At 33.0% G+C, this 22,530-nt stretch overlaps 2 protein-coding genes across 5 annotated transcripts; both read right to left on the minus strand.

The window, feature by feature from the left end:
* Nucleotides 1-13,405: 13,405 nt before the first annotated feature.
* On the minus strand, nucleotides 13,406-17,443 carry LOC126670675 (E3 ubiquitin-protein ligase SINAT2-like). 4 transcript variants are annotated; one of them, XM_050364480.2, is made up of 6 exons: nucleotides 17,152-17,412; nucleotides 16,827-16,902; nucleotides 16,547-16,608; nucleotides 15,233-15,544; nucleotides 14,554-14,940; nucleotides 13,406-13,852 (listed from the first exon to the last, which is right to left on the minus strand). In XM_050364480.2, the coding sequence occupies exons 4-6, from the start codon at nucleotides 15,449-15,451 to the stop codon at nucleotides 13,532-13,534; spliced, it is 927 nt and encodes a 308-aa protein (XP_050220437.1). In that variant the 5' UTR covers nucleotides 15,452-15,544; nucleotides 16,547-16,608; nucleotides 16,827-16,902; nucleotides 17,152-17,412; the 3' UTR covers nucleotides 13,406-13,531. The 4 variants fall into 4 exon arrangements, with proteins under 4 accessions (XP_050220437.1, XP_050220438.1, XP_050220440.1 ...); XM_050364481.2 differs by lacking the exon at nucleotides 16,827-16,902; XM_050364483.2 differs by lacking the exons at nucleotides 16,547-16,608; nucleotides 16,827-16,902; nucleotides 17,152-17,412 and adding an exon at nucleotides 17,420-17,443.
* Nucleotides 17,444-18,953: 1,510 nt separating this feature from the next.
* LOC130015115 (uncharacterized) lies at nucleotides 18,954-21,374 on the minus strand. Its single transcript, XM_056104666.1, has 4 exons — nucleotides 20,877-21,374; nucleotides 20,231-20,814; nucleotides 19,458-20,077; nucleotides 18,954-19,414 (listed from the first exon to the last, which is right to left on the minus strand). The coding sequence occupies exons 1-4, from the start codon at nucleotides 21,372-21,374 to the stop codon at nucleotides 18,954-18,956; spliced, it is 2,163 nt and encodes a 720-aa protein (XP_055960641.1).
* Nucleotides 21,375-22,530: the final 1,156 nt, after the last annotated feature.

Genomic DNA, 22,530 nt, shown 5'->3' on the forward strand with positions numbered 1-22,530 from the left:
CCACTTTGAAAAATTATTTTGTCCTAAATTTTTTGTCCAATTTCAAAAAATAATAATTTTTACACTCAACTTTTCTATATTATTTCTATTTAAAATTCATTAATATGTAAATTACAAGTGAACTCCATATTAAATAAAGGCATGACAAGAAAAGTAAAAAAAAATTATAAAATTCATAAAAAAATGATTAGTTTTATTAAACTGTGTGATAAAGGTAATCTAGATAACTCTATTAGAACGAAATGAGTAGTTACTTGGATTAGCACATCCAAAGTTACTTCTACTTTTCAAATTTTACTTATTGGTGTCATTATGAATTAATTATAGTTTTTAAGTTTTCTTACAATTATTTTTGTTATTAGAAAAAGGCTAAACCTATTTTGAGGTCTTTAAATTATACATTTTTTGCTCATTAAATTCCTCAATTTCTATTTGATTTTTTCGAGTACTTAAACTTTCATTTTTCGGTTCATCAAGTCCTTTAACTTTTATTTGTCCTTCTCAAGCCCCTAATTGTTTATTTTTTGATTCATTGGGTTCTTAAATGGATCTTCGTCAATGAACTAAAAAACAAAAGTTTAAGGATCTGAGAAAGTCAAATAGAAATTGAGGGATCTGATGAACCAAAAAATGAAAATTTAAGGATTTGAGAAAGCTAAATAAAAGTTGAAGTACTTGATAAACCAAAAAATGAAAGTTTAAGGACCTTAAAATGGATTTAGCCTTAAAAAAATATTCAAGTAGAAAGAGAAATCTGTATCAATTCCTTAAGTTTGCAATTACCTATGGATCTGGCTTGCTTGAATCCAACTAAGCGGACCACAAACTCGTTACCCGGATAAATTTATCTGATAATCATTATTAAACGCTTAAATCCTTTATCATTTTTTATCTATCCGAAAAATAAGTGTCTACCTGCTTATCATGATGAGTCAGATCAAGTCATATCCCATTTAATATATGGTATTGCATGTTTATGATATTTTCAGTTATTTATTTATATTTTAAGTATGTCCAATTTTTAATGTTTGTAGGTGAGTTAAAATTATATCTATTGTTGCTTGTACTATATGGTATATTTACCTCAGGATACTAATGAATTGACAATATAAATAATATGACAAATCATTCGAATTGGTTGTGTACACGAATTTAGATCTATTGTTCTGATACACGACATCTTATTCATTCATAAGTGAGTGATCTAATCGCAATATCTTTAAAATTTAAGTGCCAATTTGTAAGTTTGACAAGTTAACATTGACCATACCCAAACTCTTAGGGTCCGAAAAGTCACTTTTGATACTTCTGGGCACGCAAAATAAACTTTTAGTGCCTCTTTGATTAGATAGCAAGCATTAATATGAAAAGTAATTAATTAATCTTAATAATACTAGTAAAGCTAATCCTTAAACTCTATTACTACACATTTTTTCACCTCCCCTGTATATTTATAACTCTAGTTAACAGAAACCTACCACAATTTAGATTCTAACTAGCACCCTCCTAATTTAACCTATATAAATAGGACCCTAGGGCAGTCTAACAAAAGGTCAGACCGGAAGCTCAAAAATCAAAGCACACAAACCCTATTCCCTTGATGGCCGAACCACCACCCCCCCTCCCCTCACACCTTCTCTCTCACACACACTAGTCGATTAAATAAAGTTAAAATGCTTCAATCACTCAAGAACGCGGTGCTGCACATCTGGATCACCAGAAAACGAGTCAAGGACTCAGAACGGTACTTTTGAGGACATGTTATACGCTCTCATCACTTATTTACATTATTGATTTAGAAATATTAGAATCAATATCTTGGATTGCATGTTTAGGTTGTTTTGCTGAGAATTGTCATAAACTGTGTTGTTGCTAAAGTTGTTGTGTTTTTAAACTTTTGATATGAGTTCTATAAAATCGACTTAAAAAAATGATTGTAGAATTATGAGCGGAAGCGGGGGTTTGGGGTCCCGTTCACCCAGACTTATGGCAGACCTCCATTCCGGAAAGGTTTTGAGAAAATGTGGAGTCGCCACCTAGCTCAGCTAGGAAATGCCTTTTATATAGACTCAATAACCTTACTCGCTTATGGGTAAGATTTCGTGGACCTCTCTAAGACTCGTGTGCTTATCCTATCAATTTCCGCATTTAATTACTGGACATACTCGATATCATCTCAACATTCAATTATAGTCCATATGATATAATACTGGAAAGTAAAAACGTTTGAAAGCAGTAAACATGTACGATGCGCATATGACTCGATTTGGACTAGTATTTGAGGCAGCTAGCAATTACTCCTAAAGCATTCATCAAAACTTGGTGGTTTCTATCAAGTAGTAAAATAATGGCTGGTCTGGATATTTTACATGCATAAAGCCTAAAACCGGATCTCTAAGTTTGATTAATTTTATTTTAAATCATCTTAAAAGCCTATACAACATCTAATTACTTTTTACATGACAATCCTAAGATGTCTATGTGATTTGCTGGATTTGATTGCTTTGATTACTAATTGATCGTGATTAGTCCTTTAGTCTGTTAATATTTGTATTTGACAAGCTTTTGGAAAGCGATTTAAACAGTGTCAACATGCACATCTGCAGATGATATACATGCAAGGTAAGAGATACTTTTAAACCTCGTCGAGCATATGTGTCTAGCACTCGATGCGTTTTGACCATCAGTTTGGTCAGAACTAGGTCCTGGGTAAGGTCTTTGTCTCGTTGATACGGTTGTAGTGGTTTGAACCGCGATCGATTCCAAGTCCAAACGAGGTTGGTTGCGTCAATCATGGGCTTTGGGACCCAGTTTGCTTAGCGAGTAACAAATTTGGGCTTCTAGGCCCAAAATAAAAAGGGATGGGCCCATTACATATTACAAACAGGTTTTACAACTAAGACAATATGTGTGGGCTCAAATGGGGCCAAATTCTGAGCTCAAACGAGCCCGAAAATATGAAAATTAGGTCGTATCGGGTCCTGAAGGATTTGGGATTGATTCTGGGAGCAAGGGAAGTGATGAACACCATGCCACTGTGAGTGGCGGCAACGCCATGATGAGCAGGCGGCGGCGACGGTTCTGGAGGTTCAGGGACTACTTCTTCTAACGTTTTGGGAACATGCACACAAAGCTCACAAACGCGTCAAAACGCTCAATGATGATTCTAATATTTATCATAGTTGAAATATGACAACTAAAGATGGAAAAAACATAAATCACACATACTATGGCAATTTTATCTCTACCATGCAACCTAAATACCGAAATTGAATAATTTTTGAATATGAGGCACAGAACATAATAGGACAGCCCTAAACATGCTCCTAAATAATTTTTATGTAAATTACAGCAAAAGTATGCCAAAGGCAGTTTATAAATTTTTTAGCAGTTTTAGGAAATTTCACAGTAAAACATCCTAGCATGCATTCTAACATAACAATCTAGCAGTTCTAAATCATATAATGATAAAAAGTGATAAGAGAAATAATTGGGTTATCAGAAGTATCGTTCTGAGTCCTTGGCCCGTTTTCTAGTGATCTGGGCATTATATCCAGCTTCGAATTAGTGCATAATAGTTTGTTCTTAAGTAATTAAAGCGTCTAAACTTGTTTTTCAAGACCAGAATCAACTAGTTTTGTGTGTTTGATGTGTATAATTCGGCAATGGTGATTCTAATTCTGGGGTTTGTGCGTGTTTGGTATTTGATTGCCGACCACCCCTGGATAGGATATCTTAGGCTTCTATTTATTGTGATCATATTAGACCTAGGATGTACTAGAGTTCATGTTATGTCACTTTTCTATTATATAGAGTTTTAAAAGGATGAAAGTGTGTGAAGTGATATCCTTAATAAAGTTTGGGTTAGGAAAAACCTCTTTTAATTAAGCAAATCTCGTATTAAATCTTGCAAGTTAAGTAAAGGGTGCTTAAAAGCCATTTCTGATGCCCGAAAGTGTTAAAAAAAAGTCTCATAGGGTCCTAAAGGTTTGGATATGGTCAATTTTAGTCCGTCAAACTTGAAAATTAACACATAAACTTCTAAGATATGGAATTTAATCTCTCAGTTTGCAGTTATGCACTAATCGCGCCTGCTTGATTTCAAACAACCAAATCGATAGCTCGTCACCCAGACGAATTGCTCTGAAAATCATCATTGGACACTTCAGTTCTTTACCACTTTTTACCTGTCCGGAAAATAGGAGTTTACAAGGCTGTTTATACATGCTTTACATCATCACATGTTGAAATTGTTTACTTTAGTGCTTAGAATGCATGCGTGTAGCTTAAATTGACAGGATTACCATGATTGTCATGCTTGTTGTGTTTTTAGCTATTTTTTCCATGATTTCCATGAAATAAGTTTAGGAACATGTTTTTATGGTGTTTAATTTGGTTTTAGACACTTTTTTTATCCCAATAAGTTTTGGAATGTTTCCCCTTGCGTTTCGACTGTTTATTTAGCGTATTTGCATGATATCGAACTGAAACGATGAATCTGCATGACCCAGCCACGACGATGCTGCCGCCACCCTACCATGGCGCCACTGCAACTCCTTGTGGCGCCATGGTGGTGTCGTGTTTTTGATCCAAATTCTTTTCGAGATCTTCCAATTTCAATTCGATTGTATTTTTATGTTTCCAGTTCGTTCAAACTCGGAATTGGGCCTTGTTTGAGCCCATGTATTTTTAATTAGTTGTAGGACATATTTGTAATCTGTAATGGGTCAAACCCAATCTCTATCATTTTTCGAAGCCCAAATTTGTAACCCAGACAATAAAATCACTTAGGGTGCATGTTTATGTGATTTTTAGCTTATTTGCCAAAATTTGCTTAACCTACGAATTGCTGTAATTCGCTAATTTTGATGTTATAAATCACCTCCAAATACTCATTACTTCATTTATTTGTATTCTTTGATCTTTTTATGCCTTTTGGACTATTTTTGCATGAAAACGGACTCAAACAGAGGTGAAAACGCTTAAAAACGAATGCTGGAAACTGCTTCAGATGCTGCCCACAGAACCTCAGCCACGGCCAATCAACCCGACAGTGTCGCCAGAACAAAGTGGCGGAGCTGCCACCCCATACTTTTGGCGTCGGCTGTCACACCGGTACGGTGATCGTCATCCCTACTTCCTAGAACCCGTTCCCAGATTTCGATCCAGAACTTAGGTTTAGGCTCAAAATTAGGCCTAGTTTAGACCCAGAAATAGGGATTTTTATATACTTCAATTATTCATATTGTAACGGACCAGAACCGATGTAAAATGGAGCTCGAAGTCCATTGATATACAATTAGGTATAAACCCAGCCCACGAGCCTGACGCCCGCAAACCCGGAAACTTCTGGAGCAGATTCCAGGTTCACCAAAACTCGGAATCAATCGCGATTCAAGTCAATAGAATCGTAGCGATGAGACGGACAACTTCCGTGTTCTAACTAAGAACCAATTCTGACCACACCAATAGTCAAAGCCGCGGGAGTGCAAGGCGTTCAAAAAGTTAACGGGGTTTAAAAGTATCTTTAACCTTGCATGTATTCCAACCGTACATGGGCATGTTTGCAATGTTTACCTTTTTTTCCAAAAACATGTCAAAATTCAGTATTAACAGGCTAAAGGACTAACCACGTTAAATTAGCTAATCAAATCAAACTCATCCATTCAGTTAGACATATTGGGACTACTACGAAAAAGTAGTAACAGTTGTATCGGTTATTCAAGATCATCGAATAAGAACAATCAAATTTAGACGTCTGGTTTTAGGCTTTGAGCATGTAATCAATCCGGACCAGCCAGACATATGCTATTTGATAGAAACTGCCAGGTTTAGATATATGCTTAGGAGTACCTCCTACTTGCTTTGCATGTCTAGTCCAAATCGAGTCATATACGCGTCAAACGTGTTTATCGTTTTCCAGACTTGTTTATTTCTAGCATTATATCTTATGATTTTCTATCGAATGTTGAGATGAGAATATAACGAATATGTGCAGTAAATAAAACCGGTAACAAATAAGCTAAGCATATGAGTCTTGGGGAGGTCCACGGACCCGGTCGCTTGGTCGGATGCACAATAATCATACATGAGGCGAGTAAGGTTATCTAGTCAGTAAAAAAGGCATTCCAGGTTGAATTAGATGGCGACTCCATTTTTTAAACCATTTCCAGATCGAGAAGTCAGCCATAAGTTTGGGCGAGCGGCCCCCGAACCCTGCTCCGCTCACAGCGCGTCATACGTGTTTACCGCTTTCAAACATGTTTATTTTTTAATATTATATTCGGTGGACTGCATGTGAGATAACCAGATATATCCAGTAAATAATAATATGGTGGATAAGCCGAGTACAAGAGTTTCGGTAAAACGTGCATGAACCCGGTCTTTTGGTTTGATGCACGATCATTTCACCCATAACCGAGTGAGGTTATCTAGTCAGTATAAAAGACATTTCCTAGCCGAGTTAGTGGTGACTCCGTATTTTTCAAACCTTTCCAGATTCAAAGTCAGCCATAAGTCTGGGCGAACGAGTCCCCCCTAAAAAAGCATCTATTAAGTGATTTTTGCAAACAACACATAATAATTAATTTTATTTCAATTACGTGCATAAAGCATAAATCAGATGTAAAGATGAGACAATATTATTATTCTATCGTCTTAAATATTTATATAACCATTAATTACATTTTCCATGATATTCTTAAGATGTTTAGGCATTTAATTAGTTTGAAATTAACTAAGTGATTATCTTTAATTAACTTAAAAAAATTAAGTTGGCATACATTCAAACAATTAAACAATTTTGGACATGTTCAAAAATAATATTATATACATACAAAATTACATATACTTTGGAACCTTTAATGGATCTCTAAATCCATTTAATGTCTGAAAATACAGACTAAACAACTGTTGGAATTTCTAAGAAATTGACTCTAGAACGATTGGATATTATATATTATTATTTATCATCTTAAATATCAAATCTAAATTTTATTGTTTACCGTCTTAAATATCTATACAACCACTAATTATATTTTCATGCCCGTCATAACACTTTTAGGTGTTTAATTAATCTGAAACTAATTAATTTATCGTCATAACCACTATTTTCATGCCCGTCATAACAATTTTGGATTCATACCCTATAAAAATATGTCCTACATTTAAAAAAATTAAATAATATCGACAAACTCAATATAGAAAATTATATAAATACAAGATACTTTGAACTAGTGTTTAAAAACCGGACTGGTATGTCGAACCAAAAATCAGCTAGTAATTTGGTCTAAAATGCTAAAAAGTGAATTTATGATTCAACCGGATTGGACCGGATTGAAACAGATCGATTCAGATTGAACTAGTAAAAAAACAGGGGGTTGAACCGGTGAACCGGTAAAAAAAACCTACGAACTAGAGCTTTTTTAATTTTTTTAAATTTATTAAATTAGTTGAATCGGTTCAACCGGTGGCCTCACCAGTTTGGCCACTGATTCGGTTTTGAAACATTGCTTTGAACCTCTTCCTGTCTAACATTTGACTTTTGTTTGAAAATATGAAATATCCATTAAAACTCAAGTTCCAACTATGCATCATTGTTCATCTTCTTGAGGCAATAACTTTTATCTCGGTTGGAGTTTGGCCTATAATATATCAAATAGAAGAAAATGGATGAATTGTGTGATTATGGCTGAGATAGCACAACGCCATCTTAAAAAAAATGCGGGTAGAAGTACGATTATGGGTTTAGATGGCTATAGCGCCATCTCATCCTGGAAGACTGCTACTCTGTTTTCCACACTTCTTGGTCGATTTTCATGCAATAAAAACACACAAAAAAAAAATTATATATTAATCTGAGTATAACTGAAACGATGTAAACAACATAAAAATATGCTTATTAAGTCGAAAAATATATTAAATCACCAAAAATCAATTTAATGGCATATGTGTTACAAACACTAAAACACTAAAATGAAAAATAATTAATTATATAATGATTCAAGACAATGAGACATATAGATAAAAAGCTTAATCACTTAACAAACCCTCACTTTTAATTTTTTTTCGTTTATATCCTGGCCTAGAAAAAATAGCACACATACCCTTGACGTTGTCTTTATATTTCACCTCTACCCTCGAAATATTGAACTGACCTTTTTTCATTTGAAAAAGAGTTTAAAATAGTTCTTCAATTTTAGTATATATTATTATTACACGTCAATGTTATTAATTATACAAAAACACCTTCTTCTTTAAAAACATTCAATTAATAATAATAACTTAATTTAAATTAATTATCAATAATTTTTTTAAAATTATAAACCGTAAAAAATTTACATAAAACAAATAAAATATTTTTATTTCCGACTTACCACCGTAAAACAAATTTTAAAATCCGCCATAAAATTTAATAATTTTTTTAAATTTTTGAGCTCCTCCCCCATGGGAGGAGGAGCTCCCTTCCTTCCATAGAAGGAAGGAGCAGATCTGCTTCTTCCTTCCATAGAAGGAGAAACAGCGAGCTCCTTCCCTCCATGGAAGGAAGGAGCAACCTGCTCTTTCCTCCATGGGAGGAAGGATAGCTCCTTCCTCCCATGGAGGAAGGAACGACCTGCTTCTTCCTCCATGGGAGGCAGTGAGCTCCTCCTCTCATGGAGGAGGAGCTTGAAAACCGTAATTTTTTTTTAAAAATAATGTTAGCGTTTTTTGAATTGGAGTACGCTTATAAGTTGAAATTAATAAAATATATTTTATTTATTTTATTTTATTTAAATTAAAAAATTTAATTAATTTTAGCATTTATTTGAACGTTTTTAAAGATAGAGTTGTTTGTAGTTTTTTTAATAGAAAAAAGTATGAAATAACCTTCATATTTAGTTGTTTTCAATAAATCATCCATTTTTAGAAATTTGGGGTACAGGTGAAACATAAATACAACGCCAACGGTATATATGATATTTTTTCTAGGTTAGAGTATAGACAAAAACAAGATTAAAGATAGGATTTTTTTTAAGCAATTAAGCCTAAATAAAAAGAAACGTATGTAATTTATGGCAGATTAAGTCCTCAAAAGTGTCGTTTGAGTCATTAGCTATTTTTTTGATTACCCGAAAAAATCAAGTGTTCAATCTCCATGTAGCTTGAAATCTCTTAATGGATTGAATATTGATAGATAAATCAATGAACTTTTGGGGTTAAATATGGGACTCTAAATCTCAGTGTATTCTTGTATGCCAATTCCACTCTTCCATTTTTTAAGGCCTTATTCTTTAAGAAGACACGACCTCTTAGCCCATTTTAAATTTTATATTTACGTTGAAAAGTGATCAATTTTATCATATGTTACATTTTCTCGTTTCAATTATACTCTTAAATATTAAATTGACCTTTTTTTCATTCATTCTTCATATTTAGCATATGTTTGAAATAGCATTTAATGTTATAAATAATGTAAAACACTAGTCTTCTCCACAAATTCAAATAATAATAATAAATTTTGATTTAATATAGTATAATGTCACTGATTGTTTTATGAATATTTCCAACACTGCAACCGTCTCACCCCCGAAACCAGTTCATCTTCTCCGTATATTTTTAATTTAGTTAAATAAATCTAAATAAATTTAATATTTACACAATTAATTTTTCAAATAGAACAAACGTCAAACTCATTTCGACATTTAAACGCCTCCGAGTACTCCGCAACCGTTCAACTCCGATCCCAAAACTGACTTAGAAACCGACTCGTCTTCTTCATAAAGACGAACCTAGAATTGAGTTTGTCTTCCCTGAAGAAGACAAAGCTCGGTTCGTCTTTCCCAATAGAAGACAAACCCAGTTAGGAAGACGAGTTACTGCAGCTCGTCTTCCCATGAGAAAGACGAACCCAGATCTGGGGTCGTCTTTCTTAGAAAAGACGGGTCAACTTTGGGGTCGGAGTTTGGCGATTGCAGGGTGGTCAGAGGCGTTTAAACGGGATGAGTTTGATGTTTTTTTAATTTGAAAAATTAATTATGTATTAAATTTATTTAAATTAAATTAAATTAATTAAAAATTAATTTTAATTTTAATTTAATTATAGTTTTTTGTTAGTTTTTAAAGATGAAGGAATTATTTGTACCTTTTTAAATGAAAAAGAATATAATTTTTTACTTAAAACTCAGTTATTTGAATAATTTTATCTTTGAAGTAAAATAATTGTTAAAATTTGAAAAATTAGGGTGCAATTGAAATGAGAAAATGCGAAATAAGGTAAAATTGACCACTTTTCAACGTTAAGATATGATTTAAAATGAGTTAAAAGGTCAAGAAAATTTAAGACATTATACTTTTTTCATTTTATTTTTCTACTCTTCCTTTAAAATCGACAATGCATTCTCTTTATTTATGTTGTTTTAGATTAGTTACAATAAATCCATTAACTGAAGAGTTACATATCTTGGCATGGTGAAGAGAACATGGTAAGATAATTCTTCCTAGTCGGAGAAGGAGCACTACTGCTCCTACGAAGGTGGCGGTGGCAGGTACAGGAAGTCTCGGTAGCGGGCGCTAGAGGCCGTGGCGGTTGTCGGTGGGTGTGCAGCGGGTGGTGGATGTGTGCAAGTTAGGGGGGTTAGGTGAGTGGTTTTAGGTTTGATTTGATTAATTTTGATTTTTGATTTTTTAATTATAGATTGTACGAGTATTTTAGGCATGTTTATGGTAAGTGGACCCTAGGGTGAGAAGTCATGAGTAATTTTTAGAGAGTTTTTCAAAACTACCCATACTGTGTGTAAATAATTTGAAAACTACGGTTTAACCAGTCTGGGTTAATTTTTACAGTTTGACTTTTAAAAGTTGCGAAATTAGACTTTTTGATTAAAAAAATACGGTTTTTATTTTTAAAAATACGGTAAGTTTACTATCGGTTTACTAACAGTTTACTAACAGTTTACAAACAAAACGTTATAGTTTACTAACCATTTTTTATTTATAAAAATACGGCAAATTTATTATCGGTTTACTAACAAAAAGTTTACTATCAATTTACTTGCCGTTTACTAACAGTTTACTTAAAATCAAATTTACTATTAGTTTATATTTTAACCGTATAGTTAATTTATTAACCGTTTACTATAAGATTACTAACAAAAAGTTTACTATTAATTTACTAATTGTTTACTTATAGTTTACTTAAAAATTAAATTTTTTATTAATTTATTTCTTAACCGTACAGTTAATTTATTAACCGTTTACTAAAGGATAAGTTAATTTACTAAATAGAAAACATAGTTAATTTATTAACCGTTTACTAACAGTTTACTATCATATTACTAAAAGATAAATTAATTTACTAACTATTTTCTAACAATTTACTATCATATTACTAAAAAGTAAATCAGACTTCTAAAATTTATAAATAGAAAATAATAAAAAAAATTAATATTGGAAAGAGTGTTTAGACAGCTTAATGGAGAAATCATAGTAATCTCCATGATGCTTTCCGGAGAAAATACATCATTTGTCCTATTTTTAATTATAGTTGCGATTCTTTCAGTTTGGTTATTTAAAATAAATAAATTACTTATATTATTTTTGTTCTTATTTTACACTCATCACTTTAAAAATGTAATTAGTATAGTTCAATAGATGTCAATTTTCAATGCATCTTGAACGTTTCATATGCTTATACAATTATCTGATCTGTGAATAATAACTTAATGTTAGCAAAATTTGTTGGATGGAGCTGTTATATTGAAGGATTTAAAAAAGTAATTTTACCTTAAATTTCATTTCAATATTTTAGATAGATAGACAAGTACCTTTTATATTAATGAAACACAACTCAATTACACACAATGTGCAAGTCAATGAATCAACTTTGCTCTCTGTTTAGAATAATAAAATAAGAAGCACGAGATGGAGCTAATTTTTTTTTTATCAAAGGTGTAAATCGACTCTTTAGAGTCTCATGTTAGTTGTTAGTTACCGATACGTGGTTCGAACCCACAATCTCTCGATGCACTTAGAGACGCCTTAACCATTCAGGCTAGACCCACATTGGCAGATGGAGCTAATTCATAATATAAAATACACAAAATAAGCAATACACCATCCTCCATTTTCTCCTCTAATAAATGCTCATTTCCAATCTCAGTTTCTAACACACCATTTTTGTGGACCAAAAAATGGGCTTGCATAGTTCTTCATTAGCCGTGTTTATGTTCTTGTTTTTTGCTTTCACTTTATGTTCAGCTTTGGACATGTCGATTGAGTCCTATGATCAAACTCAAATATTTGTCTAATAAGCATTTCATCAAACGGTTGGTGTGCATAATCCAGCATACATTTAGCAGCTAAATAGATAACATAATTCAACAATCAATCCCATCGGAATCAACAATCGACAACCCATCGCTGCTGCCAACACTGCTGTCAACAAACCCATCAATCGACAACATACAAATGAGAGATTTGTCAATATAACAAAAACTTAAGTTAGATATCCATCTTCTTCATCATCGGCGATCGACTCAACCGGCCCAGCAGCGGAAATTACAGCGGCAGCAGTGGAAGATGATGCACTAGCAGCGGCAGCGGCGAAATCATTGTTATTTAATCTGTAATTTTCTATTTCTTTTAAGTTTTAGCTATGGTTCACTTTAAAAGTTGCACCTCCGGTGATGCTTTTTTTGTTCCCGTTGGAGCTTAAAACCACCGTAATTTGCCATTAGAGGAAGTATGAGTGCAAACTGACAAAGTATATTTCAACACGGAGAAGACAAACAATATTAATAAAAATAAATAGGAATTTGACAGTGTACCATCTAATTTCCTCTAATTTTTAGCGGATGATTTTATGTTTTGGTTGATTTTTAGTTTCTGATCTCGTTTCATATCATTCTTAAGCTTCTACGAATTTTCATATATTTTCATAAGGTTTAATAAAGTTTTATAACATATTTCGTAATTATTTAATGTGTATGCTGTAGCTAAGCTTTGTATTTGTTGATTATTTATGCTTTGAGAGTTTTGTGATTTGCTTTTGGTGGCTCCTTCGTTTTTTATCTTGATTGAATGATATGCATCAATAATGTTTTGTATAATTTTATAAAAGACCAAATAACTATAAAAAAGCCAAATCTTTCATAAAAATCCAAACTTTTCAAATTTATCCAATTTGTCCTGAAATACATAATTTCGTTTCAATTATGTCCAACTATGCGATTTTACTTATGTGGCGCTGATGTGAGCGTCACGTAGGCGCCACATCAGTAAAATAGCGTAGTTGGACATTATTGAAACGAAAACCTGCATTTCAAGATAAGTTAGGACAATTTGACTCCTGTTTGGGCGTTTCCCATTTCAGAGCTATTTCCGTGCTATATAGTTGTCAGCTACATATTTATTTTTGGCTAAAAGGAAAAACTGGAATGGTGATATAGCTTATAAATGCAAGCAATGGATCCTACGGAGGACAGGCAGTTCTTAACATCATTTATTTTCTGAGTAAATTATCATTCAAGAAGTTAATTACAGGCTACGTATCTTACTGTTCTTTCCAGATGCGGCCAGCCACTTTAAGCTTTAATCCCTTCTGATCACTGCCAGAGAAGAAAAGTGCCATATTTCTCTGAATTACTAATCCGTCTTGGCTATCCCGCACTTTCTTATGGCTATCACGGATGCTTCTCGGAATTCCTTGCCATAAAAGCTTTCTTCCATTCCCACCCACTTCTAAACTGTAACTAAATTGCCTTGCCTCATCTTCACTCCCCATGAATCTCAGGAAGGCCATGTAAACAGGAGCTGTTCCTAGCTGAAAAGCCTCGAAGTGCAAACAGAACTGTCGGCCAAAGCAATTGAAAACCTGTATCAGGATAGAGATAGATGAGAGAATGTTAAACAATGGCTCATCTGTGCTTCATCTATGATGCTGCATAAGAACTTCTCGAGTCATCTGTTTCGAAGTTTAATTTTCATTTCTAAATTTGCTTCCGAAAATACCAAAATATAAAATATATAACCTATTCTTGTAGAAAACATCATTCAAGATTTCACATTTCGACGTTTCCCATTTCAGCGTTTGCATTTCCATGCCACATAGGCGGCCGCGAAATAGAAGCTGTTATTTATAAGTGCAACTAACTTACAGACTCTACCACTCTATTTTCTCAGGAACGGAAGGTTAAAGGTATATACAATATCTCGCATGGCATTCCATAGAGAATGCATAATTCTGACAAATAGAATCAAGTGAATATAGTTGAGTATTATTTATGAATTAAATGTAATCCAAAAACGGAAATGATGTGGGTGAATAACAGCGATTTAAAGAGTTGCTTAAATTGTACGTCATGCATAAAACAAACTTCAGTTTGAATTATCTCAATCCTAGTCTTGAATTGCATGACACACAAATCCAATGCATTTTAAAATTAGCATGCAAACTCAGAGCGATTTTTCCAAAATATTGCAATGCTGCCCGAGGAAGTGTACAGTAAAATACCACAGTAATCATTTGACCAAAAAAAAAACATATCAGATTAAGGTGCTTCAGAAGAATCTTACAGTTAGCATCCATGTAGCATTATCAATTTCGTCGGGATTGGATTTCACATATCTGTGATTGAAGGTGCACCCGTTATGCATGTCAACCTTGTGGTCATTTTTTAGATGCATTACAAGTAGCGGAATATCACCAGCAACAGAACATTCAGCTCCAGCATATGGGCAGTTGTACGGACGACAATTGCAATTTTTTTCATGCTTTAGTTTGCTGTAGTATGGAAATATGTCAGGACAACCCATAATCTGGTATTTACATGGCAGTTCTAGTGATTCTGCAACCTTCTCCAAAGCCAAGCACCGGATATTTCCCATCTCTCCCCGGCAAGTAGGGCAAGAGTTGTGTACTCTAACCTTGCAGCATGAGCATAGAGTATGACCATTTGGACACTGATAAAACACAAACAAAATGCAGCAACTTCAGTTTAACGAGGAACTAAGCCAGAACAGTTTATTTTAAAGAACAGCAGAGTCAACCAAGAATATCAATTTGAGGAGCATTATACATTGATGTTTCGAAATATCATAATCTATGTTGCACAAATCGAGTTATACATTTGGGCGTTTCATTTCCATATTATATTTATAACCTAATCTTGTAAAAATTACAGTTTCGCCGTTTCCTGTTTCAGAGTTAATCGTTTCTGTGAAACATAAGTTATAACGAAAAGAGCATACACACCTGGTAAATTGGAGGGTACATTAAATTCATGCAGACAGGACATTCAAGCATGTTCTGCACATCACTAGTTGAGGGAGTTCCAAGATTTCCACCTGAACGAATTGCAGGTTTTCTGAAAGGTGAATCTCTATACTCGGATGTAGAAGTTGCCATATCATAATCTGTAAATGCTATGCGGGACTCGATCATCTCCTTGCAGATTACACCTCCAGGAGCCATGGTCTCGCGCCTTTGCTTTCGGTTGCTCTAATGTCTCTAATTCCAAATCAGAGCCACCATCATAGGTTTCTAGCATCCATATCTTAGTTTACCCTGTCAAAATAAAAATATACAATCATTTTTACTCTAACGGTTCAATTCTATGGATTTCTATTTTCAACTTCTCATCTCTTTAAGTAACTATAGAAGAAAGAACTGACAAGAATAGAAAGAAAGAAAAAGGTGCTAAAACAGAATTGATTTGTAACATTAGACATTTTAAGCTACATTACTCTATTTGCTATAGAAGACGTGAAAGAATTGAGAAATAGATAGCACTAACAATAATCATACAGTTTCATCTTTAAAAACACTTCTATCTTCAAAAACGCTTCTGATGTGTAAACAAGAATATAACATTTAGAAAAAACATCGTACATCGGATATTTATTCACTTCATGCTTCTGACATGTCTACATTATTTCCGTTTCCGAGAACACTTCTAAAATTAATTCCTGTAGAAAACCACATATTATGATTTCTTGTTTCAACATTTTCCGTTTTAGCGTTTCCTTTCAACATAATTGATAACTAATGCAATTTGTTGCCAATGTAACCTCAACAAAAAAATAAAGCATATATAACTAGAAAAGCTATTATTGTGAGATTAGTCGCAACGGAATAGCAGAAAATTAATTAAAAAATCAAGCTTAACAAAATAAAGAATCGAACTAAGATGAACACAATATTTACGTGAATCGTCAAAGACTACTTAAAGGGAATGAGTTTTTATTCACTAATAAATTAAGATGACAAAAGAAAAGTAGAGATTCACTCTAACCCAAATAATGTTTTGGTCGTAGTGATCTGCCTCACTCTTAAATTATATAATTCATAAAGCTAGCCTGTTTATAAAGTTTAAATGAGGTCAAAGGAACAAGCAATACTAATATCCTCATAGGATTATACTTCCTTTTCCTACACAAAGACCAATAATAACACAATTAATATCCAACACTTATTAAGATAATTAAAACAATCCTACACTAATTAGAATTCTAGGAATAATCCTAACAACTATGAACTACATAATTTGCCTATAGGATTATATAATACCTCAAACTCAAATTTGATGAAGCCACTGTTGATTTATAAGCCTAATGTATGGCTTCTTGTTTCTGATAATTCACAAATCAACAAAACAATGAATTTTTGTAGATTGAACATAATTTGTGGCACAGCAAAAAAAATTCTATTACACAAGAATAATTATATTTTCCTTCTCATCTAAATTTTGCAGAAAGATGACTTAAGTATTAGCAAAGTCTCAGCCATCTAGGCTGCATTGTCGCGGGTTCCAACCCCAACCTTTCTAATAAATGGAGACCAGAATTACGAGGTATGTGAGCTTGCGGGCGATCAACATCCCGGAATTTGACAGTAATCCTGGACTTGGCTCGAGGGACTGCGTCCTTGTCACCAAAAAAATCCAACGAAAATTCCAAAATTTCAAGCAAATTCCAGGAAACAGAAACTACCCAGATAAAAACTAAGCCTAAATTAACCTTTCCAAAGTTCAATTCTACTATTCCAACAGTATAAAGTACTAATCAAGCCAAAAAAAATAGACCCAAAACACCAATTTCAGTACCTAAACATGAACAATGTGAAATTTAAGTAGCTGATAGCAATAAAAATGACCAAAACCAAGAAAATCATACCAAAAAATGAATACCCAGATGAAGAATTGAGCTCGTTAACTGGATCAACCATCAAAATCAGAACAGTAGAAAAAATTGAAGAGGTAATCTAGAGAGGATAGAGTCCAAAATATTGAATATTGAATGACCCAATTATTGAATCATTTGTTGGCACTAAGACAAGAAGCAAAACAAAGTGGTGAGGTGGAGAAAGGAACGTGATTTTAGGAATCGTGGAAATGCGTGTCAAAACAGATTTTACAGAAGAAAAAAAGAAAATTGGATCTACCTGTGTGTATCCATGCATCCACATGTATGTATTATAATTTATTAATAGGTTAAACCCATCTAGAGGCCCTTGTACTATATCATTTTTATTTAAAAAGTCCCTGTACTATTTTTTTTGTCTTCAAATCCCTCTACTTACATAATTTTCGATTTTTAGGTCCTTTTTTGGTTTTTTTCAGTCCCTCTACTTACAATTTTTTTGTTTCTCCAGTCCCTCAAAAGGACCTAAAAATTAGAATTTTGCCAAATACAAGGATCTGAAGAACCAAAAAATAGTATAAGGGCTTTTTGAACAAAAATGATATAGTATAAGGGCCTCTAGATGGGTTTAGCCTTTATTAATTATTCAACCAAATCTTCACACCTTAGCATGTATAGTTAATTGTTCAACATTTTTTATTTTACTGTGATTTTATATTATACTTATTCTTGATGTTGATATAATTAAGCAATCGATTGTCGTGGGGATAGGTTTTTGGGGTTTCAGGAAGTGTTTTAAAAATCGAACCGTTAGCCGAACTGGTGAGGCCACCTATTACCGCTTGAACCGATCATTGTTTAACAAATTTTAGAAAAATATAAAAAAAATTGGATTCACCTGTTTTACCGGTTCAACCTCTGTTCTACCGGTTCAATACCGGTTTTTACCGATTCAACCTTCGGTTTATCGGTTTAATACCGGTTTTTACCGGTTTAACCCGGTCCAATCCGGTTCAGTCGAAAGATCCAGCTTTTTGCTGTTTCAGAACGGATTTCGGTTTGAACGGTTCGATCGGCCGGTTCTGTCCGGTTTTTAAAACACTGTATAGGTTCATAAGTCAACAGAAATATTATTAAAATGAAAAATAAGATTAATGATAAGATTGACATACTTGTATGTTAAAGCAAATTGTATGACGAATTTCATGACAATAATGTTGAATGGAAAATAGTTAGTTCACTCTCTTCACATCTTACCTTAAGCTTTTAGTATATTTTGAGAGTTGAAACGTCTTTGAAAAATATATTTTTCAGGAATATTCACACGAGTAGATTTTTGAGAAAATTACACTAAATCACCCAAAATCTCAAAAGTTTATGTAAATCACTCAACTTTTCTTTTTTAGCAAAAATCCCTCAATTTCTAAAGAAAATTTTCATGTCTACCTTTTAATAGTTGTCATTCCTATTTTATCCCTATAGTATTGTTTTTCCCTATTGTATTTTTATTGTAGACAATAATTTCCCTTCTTTTTTTATTTGTCCATGCGTGTCATGCTGCTTATTATTCCTACCATATCTAAATGTTCATGCATGACCTGCTTATGCATTATCTAGCTATATGTCACTATTAGATTTTGCATAGGATCAGTAGCCTTTAAAATAACTGGAACATTAGTGATTATGTTAAAGTAAGCAGGGACGAAGCCATGATTTTTTCTTGGGGGTAAAAAAATTATAACTATCATTCATAACTACCATAAAAAATAAACAATTTAAACTTAATTTCACTAATTAAAATAATTTAGTTTAATCCAACATAAAAATATTAAATATCAATCGCGGAATTGCACACGTCTTTTTTTCATATCATAAAATTCATCAATAATTGAATCAGTAGTGAATGTCTTCGAAATTTTCTTCTCAATATAAGCGACCAAGTAATCTGCAAGATAATCATCTTCCATTTTATTCCGTAACTTCGTCTTCACAATACTCATAGCTGAAAATGAGCGCTCTGTTGTTGCAGTAGTCACAGGAAGAGTCAAAATGAGTCGAATTAACCTATCAACTAAAGGATAAATTGTAGCTTTTTTAGTGTTCATCAATCCTTGGCATAATTCAGAAAGAGTAGATAAATTCTTCAACTCTTCATGTTGAGGAACATCAAACTCATAATGATATAGTTGAATCTTAAAATGTAGCTTCTCTTGATCTGTAAAATCTTCAGGATAATATTTTTCTACAAGATTGTATATGTTATCAGCATTGAACAAATTGTAATTATCCTTCGTATCTAGAGAAGAACTTAGAACAAGCAGTTTTATCATTAAATCTACTATTCAACTCTTGCAATTGCGTATCAATTGTAACTGTGAATAAGTCATACTGATAATGATGACCAATAGAAATATCAGTTTCCTTAGAACGACACCTACTTTGACGAATGGAAAAAGGAGCATTCATATCGGGGATTAATACTTCATCCTTCTCACAAAATAAGTTAACTTCTTTAATAAACTTCCCCCATCCATATTCTCTCATATTTTGAATCAATCTTTTTGTGGTAGAAACTAAATCAAAAGCGTTTAAAATATCTTGAGCTTTTCTTTGTAAAGCTTGGCAAAGATCATTGGAGAGTAATAATATATCTCGCATAAGATGTAAAATGAAGACAAAATCAAAAGATGTCATATAATTCATAGCACTATCTGCATCTCCACGTTGAGAATAGTTTTCATCCTTGATGACATTTTCAAGAACAGTGCAAGTTGCATCAAACATGTCAAATAAACTACAAATTGAGCTTATGTGAGAGCTCCACCTAGTATCCCCAGCTCTTTGAAGATTTCCAATTTGATTTTTTCCAGTTCCAGTCTCAATTTCTCCAGTTTCAATCAACTTGGCAATGTTAGTAGCTTGAGCAGCCCTTAGTTCATCTTGTCTTTTGCAAGAAGCACTGACAATATCAATAATAAAAGATAACTGACTGAAAAAATTATGAATGGCAATTACCTCTCTAGATGCTCCAGCCTATGCTAATTGAAGTCTGTGAGCAAGACAGTGAATATAATATGCATATTGACAATCTTTCAAAAACAAAGCTTGTAACCCATTCCACTCTCCACGCATATTACTTGCACCATCGTAACCCTGACCTCGAATATTATGAGTGCTTAAGTTGTGATAAGAAAGAATAGCTGATATGTTATTTTTCAAAGTCACAGCTGAAGTATCAAAAACATGAACAAGATCAAAGAAACGCTCTTGCACACAACCCCTTTTGTCTACAAATCTCAACACAATAGCCATTTGTTCTCTCTTTGACAAATCTCGAGACTCGTCCACAATGATACAAAATTTAGCTTCGCCAATTTCCTCACGTATTGTCCGACGTACTTTCTTTGCAAAAATACTTAGGATCTCCTTTTGAACATCAGGAGATATATATTTTGCATTTTTTAGAGCATTCTCTAAAACCACTTTATTTACACTCTCATTGTAAGATGCCAACAACTTTACCATTTCACGACAATTACCTGAATTTATTGACTCTTCACTTTCATCATTACCTCTTAAAGAACAAGTTTGAAAAGTGAGCCACCGGACTGCATCTATTGTAGTCTTGAGCCGTAATCGATTATTCGCAACATCTACAGAAGATTGCTTTGAGAGTACATTATCAATATGTTGAGACTGAGCCATCAAAGCGTCACAGGATCTTACAGCATTATGATGAGGAGAATTAGGTGAAGTACCAATATGACATAAAAAAGCACATTTTTTCCATCATTTACTTTCTTCCAATTTTGAAATCCCTTAATAGTGAAAGCATTCCCCCCAAAATGTTCATTAGGCTTGTTGAAGATATAACAGGGAAGGCAAAATGCATCATCCTTACTAGGTGAGTACTCTAACCAACTCGGAAATTTAGAATACCAAGAAGCAATAAAATGTCGAAGACGATTTGTTGGACCTGATAATGGATACTTAGGGAGAATAGGTTGATATGGTCCAAGTATTATATAAGCTCTTCGAATTTCATCACGTTTAGCGACCGGATACTCCAATATAGGACATCTTAATCCCGGATCCCTCTCTAAAGAGGAAACATCAGTTTCACTTGAACTTTTTCTTGCAATTTTATTAGCTGGCTCTTCAAAATCACTAACATTAGAAAGTAGTATGTCATCACTTTCTAAATTAGTCGTACTTGTTCGCGTAAAATATGAATCAATCCTAGACGATTTTCCCATATTAATCAATTTTATTTAGCTAAATCAATTATGCTAGCAAATCACGTATTATGCTAAATAATTATACTGAAAAAATTCCTAGGAGAGATTGGGGGGTCACAAGTGGACCACTTAAATACCAACTTCCTAGACAGAATCTAACTCGATATAACTACTTTCACAATAGATAATTCTAACTAGCTTAAATGTTAACTAATAAAGAAAACACTAGAATTTTGTAAAAGATTACACACTAAAAGAAAAAAAACAAACCAAAGTCTTTAAAAGTTATTTAGACTAGTTTGTGTAATGAGATGTTTAAAAAAGAAAGAGTGGCTTCTTTTTATAGTGAAGGAAGACCACATCTTCCACTCCAAAGCAATGTGGGACAAAATTAAAATTTGTCTATTTTAATATTTTGTTCTAATAAATTTCTTAAATAATCAAATAAAAATTAGGCCTAATTACTAAAATTTAGTATATGGATAGAAGAGTTTTACAGTGTTAGAATTTGAACGCAATTGAGTATGTGTTTAAGCGGTGGCCTAAACGAATCCTTAATTAGAAACAATTACTGTTTAAAGAAAATAAATTGACTTTTTCCTCTTTTAAAACTACCATATAATTACAATTTGGGCCACTTTATTCATGTGATTCCATGTATTATACTTGGAGTATCTATAGCCCATTAACTTCAACTGTCCTAAACTAACACTACACGTCAGTATTTTTTCTTTTAATTTTCCTTTGGAGGGGCAAGTGCCACTGCTTGCCCCTACTTGTCTCCGTCCATGAAAGTAAGTGCACATGTAACCTACAGTCTCACATGATGGAAGTTTAAATTGATATTTTAAATTTTAATAAATAACAACATTATTTTGCATTAACTGAACATCGAATAATTGACTTAAAATTATTCTAAAGATGATGGTTCCATTTTTTAATTAAGTCACAGGTCAAAAATTAAACTCAACACTTCATGTGTGAGTCGATAAATGTCCATTAAACAGTTTGGAAAATACGTGAATTAATTGTTACATGTACATTAAAAGTGGTCAAAATTATGTCATTTATGTGTATTAAAATAATTTTTTTAAATTAATTATAAATTTAAAATTAATTTAGTTTAATTAATTTATATCTCTTTGCTAAATTAAACATAAATTTAATATGACTG

This window comes from Mercurialis annua, linkage group LG2 (assembly GCF_937616625.2).
Source record: "Mercurialis annua linkage group LG2, ddMerAnnu1.2, whole genome shotgun sequence".
Classification (NCBI taxonomy): Eukaryota; Viridiplantae; Streptophyta; class Magnoliopsida; order Malpighiales; family Euphorbiaceae; genus Mercurialis; species Mercurialis annua.

Excerpts from the sequence above, each read along its gene's own strand:
- LOC126670675 (XM_050364483.2), bottom strand. The coding sequence starts at position 15,451 with ATGGCTCCTGGAGGTGTAATCTGCAAGGAGATGATCGAGTCCCGCATA. Across the intron at positions 14,941-15,232 it reads TGTACCCTCCAATTTACCAG|TGTCCAAATGGTCATACTCT; the intron begins GTGTGTATGCTC and ends GTGTTTTATCAG. Across the intron at positions 13,853-14,553 it reads ATGCTACATGGATGCTAACT|GTTTTCAATTGCTTTGGCCG; the intron begins GTAAGATTCTTC and ends ATCCTGATACAG.
- LOC130015115 (XM_056104666.1), bottom strand. The coding sequence starts at position 21,374 with ATGGGAAAATCGTCTAGGATTGATTCATATTTTACGCGAACAAGTACG. Across the intron at positions 20,815-20,876 it reads TGCTTTTTTATGTCATATTG|TCTCAACATATTGATAATGT; the intron begins GTACTTCACCTA and ends TTGATGGCTCAG. Across the intron at positions 19,415-19,457 it reads GCAATTGCAAGAGTTGAATA|ATACGAAGGATAATTACAAT; the intron begins GTAGATTTAATG and ends GTTCTTCTCTAG.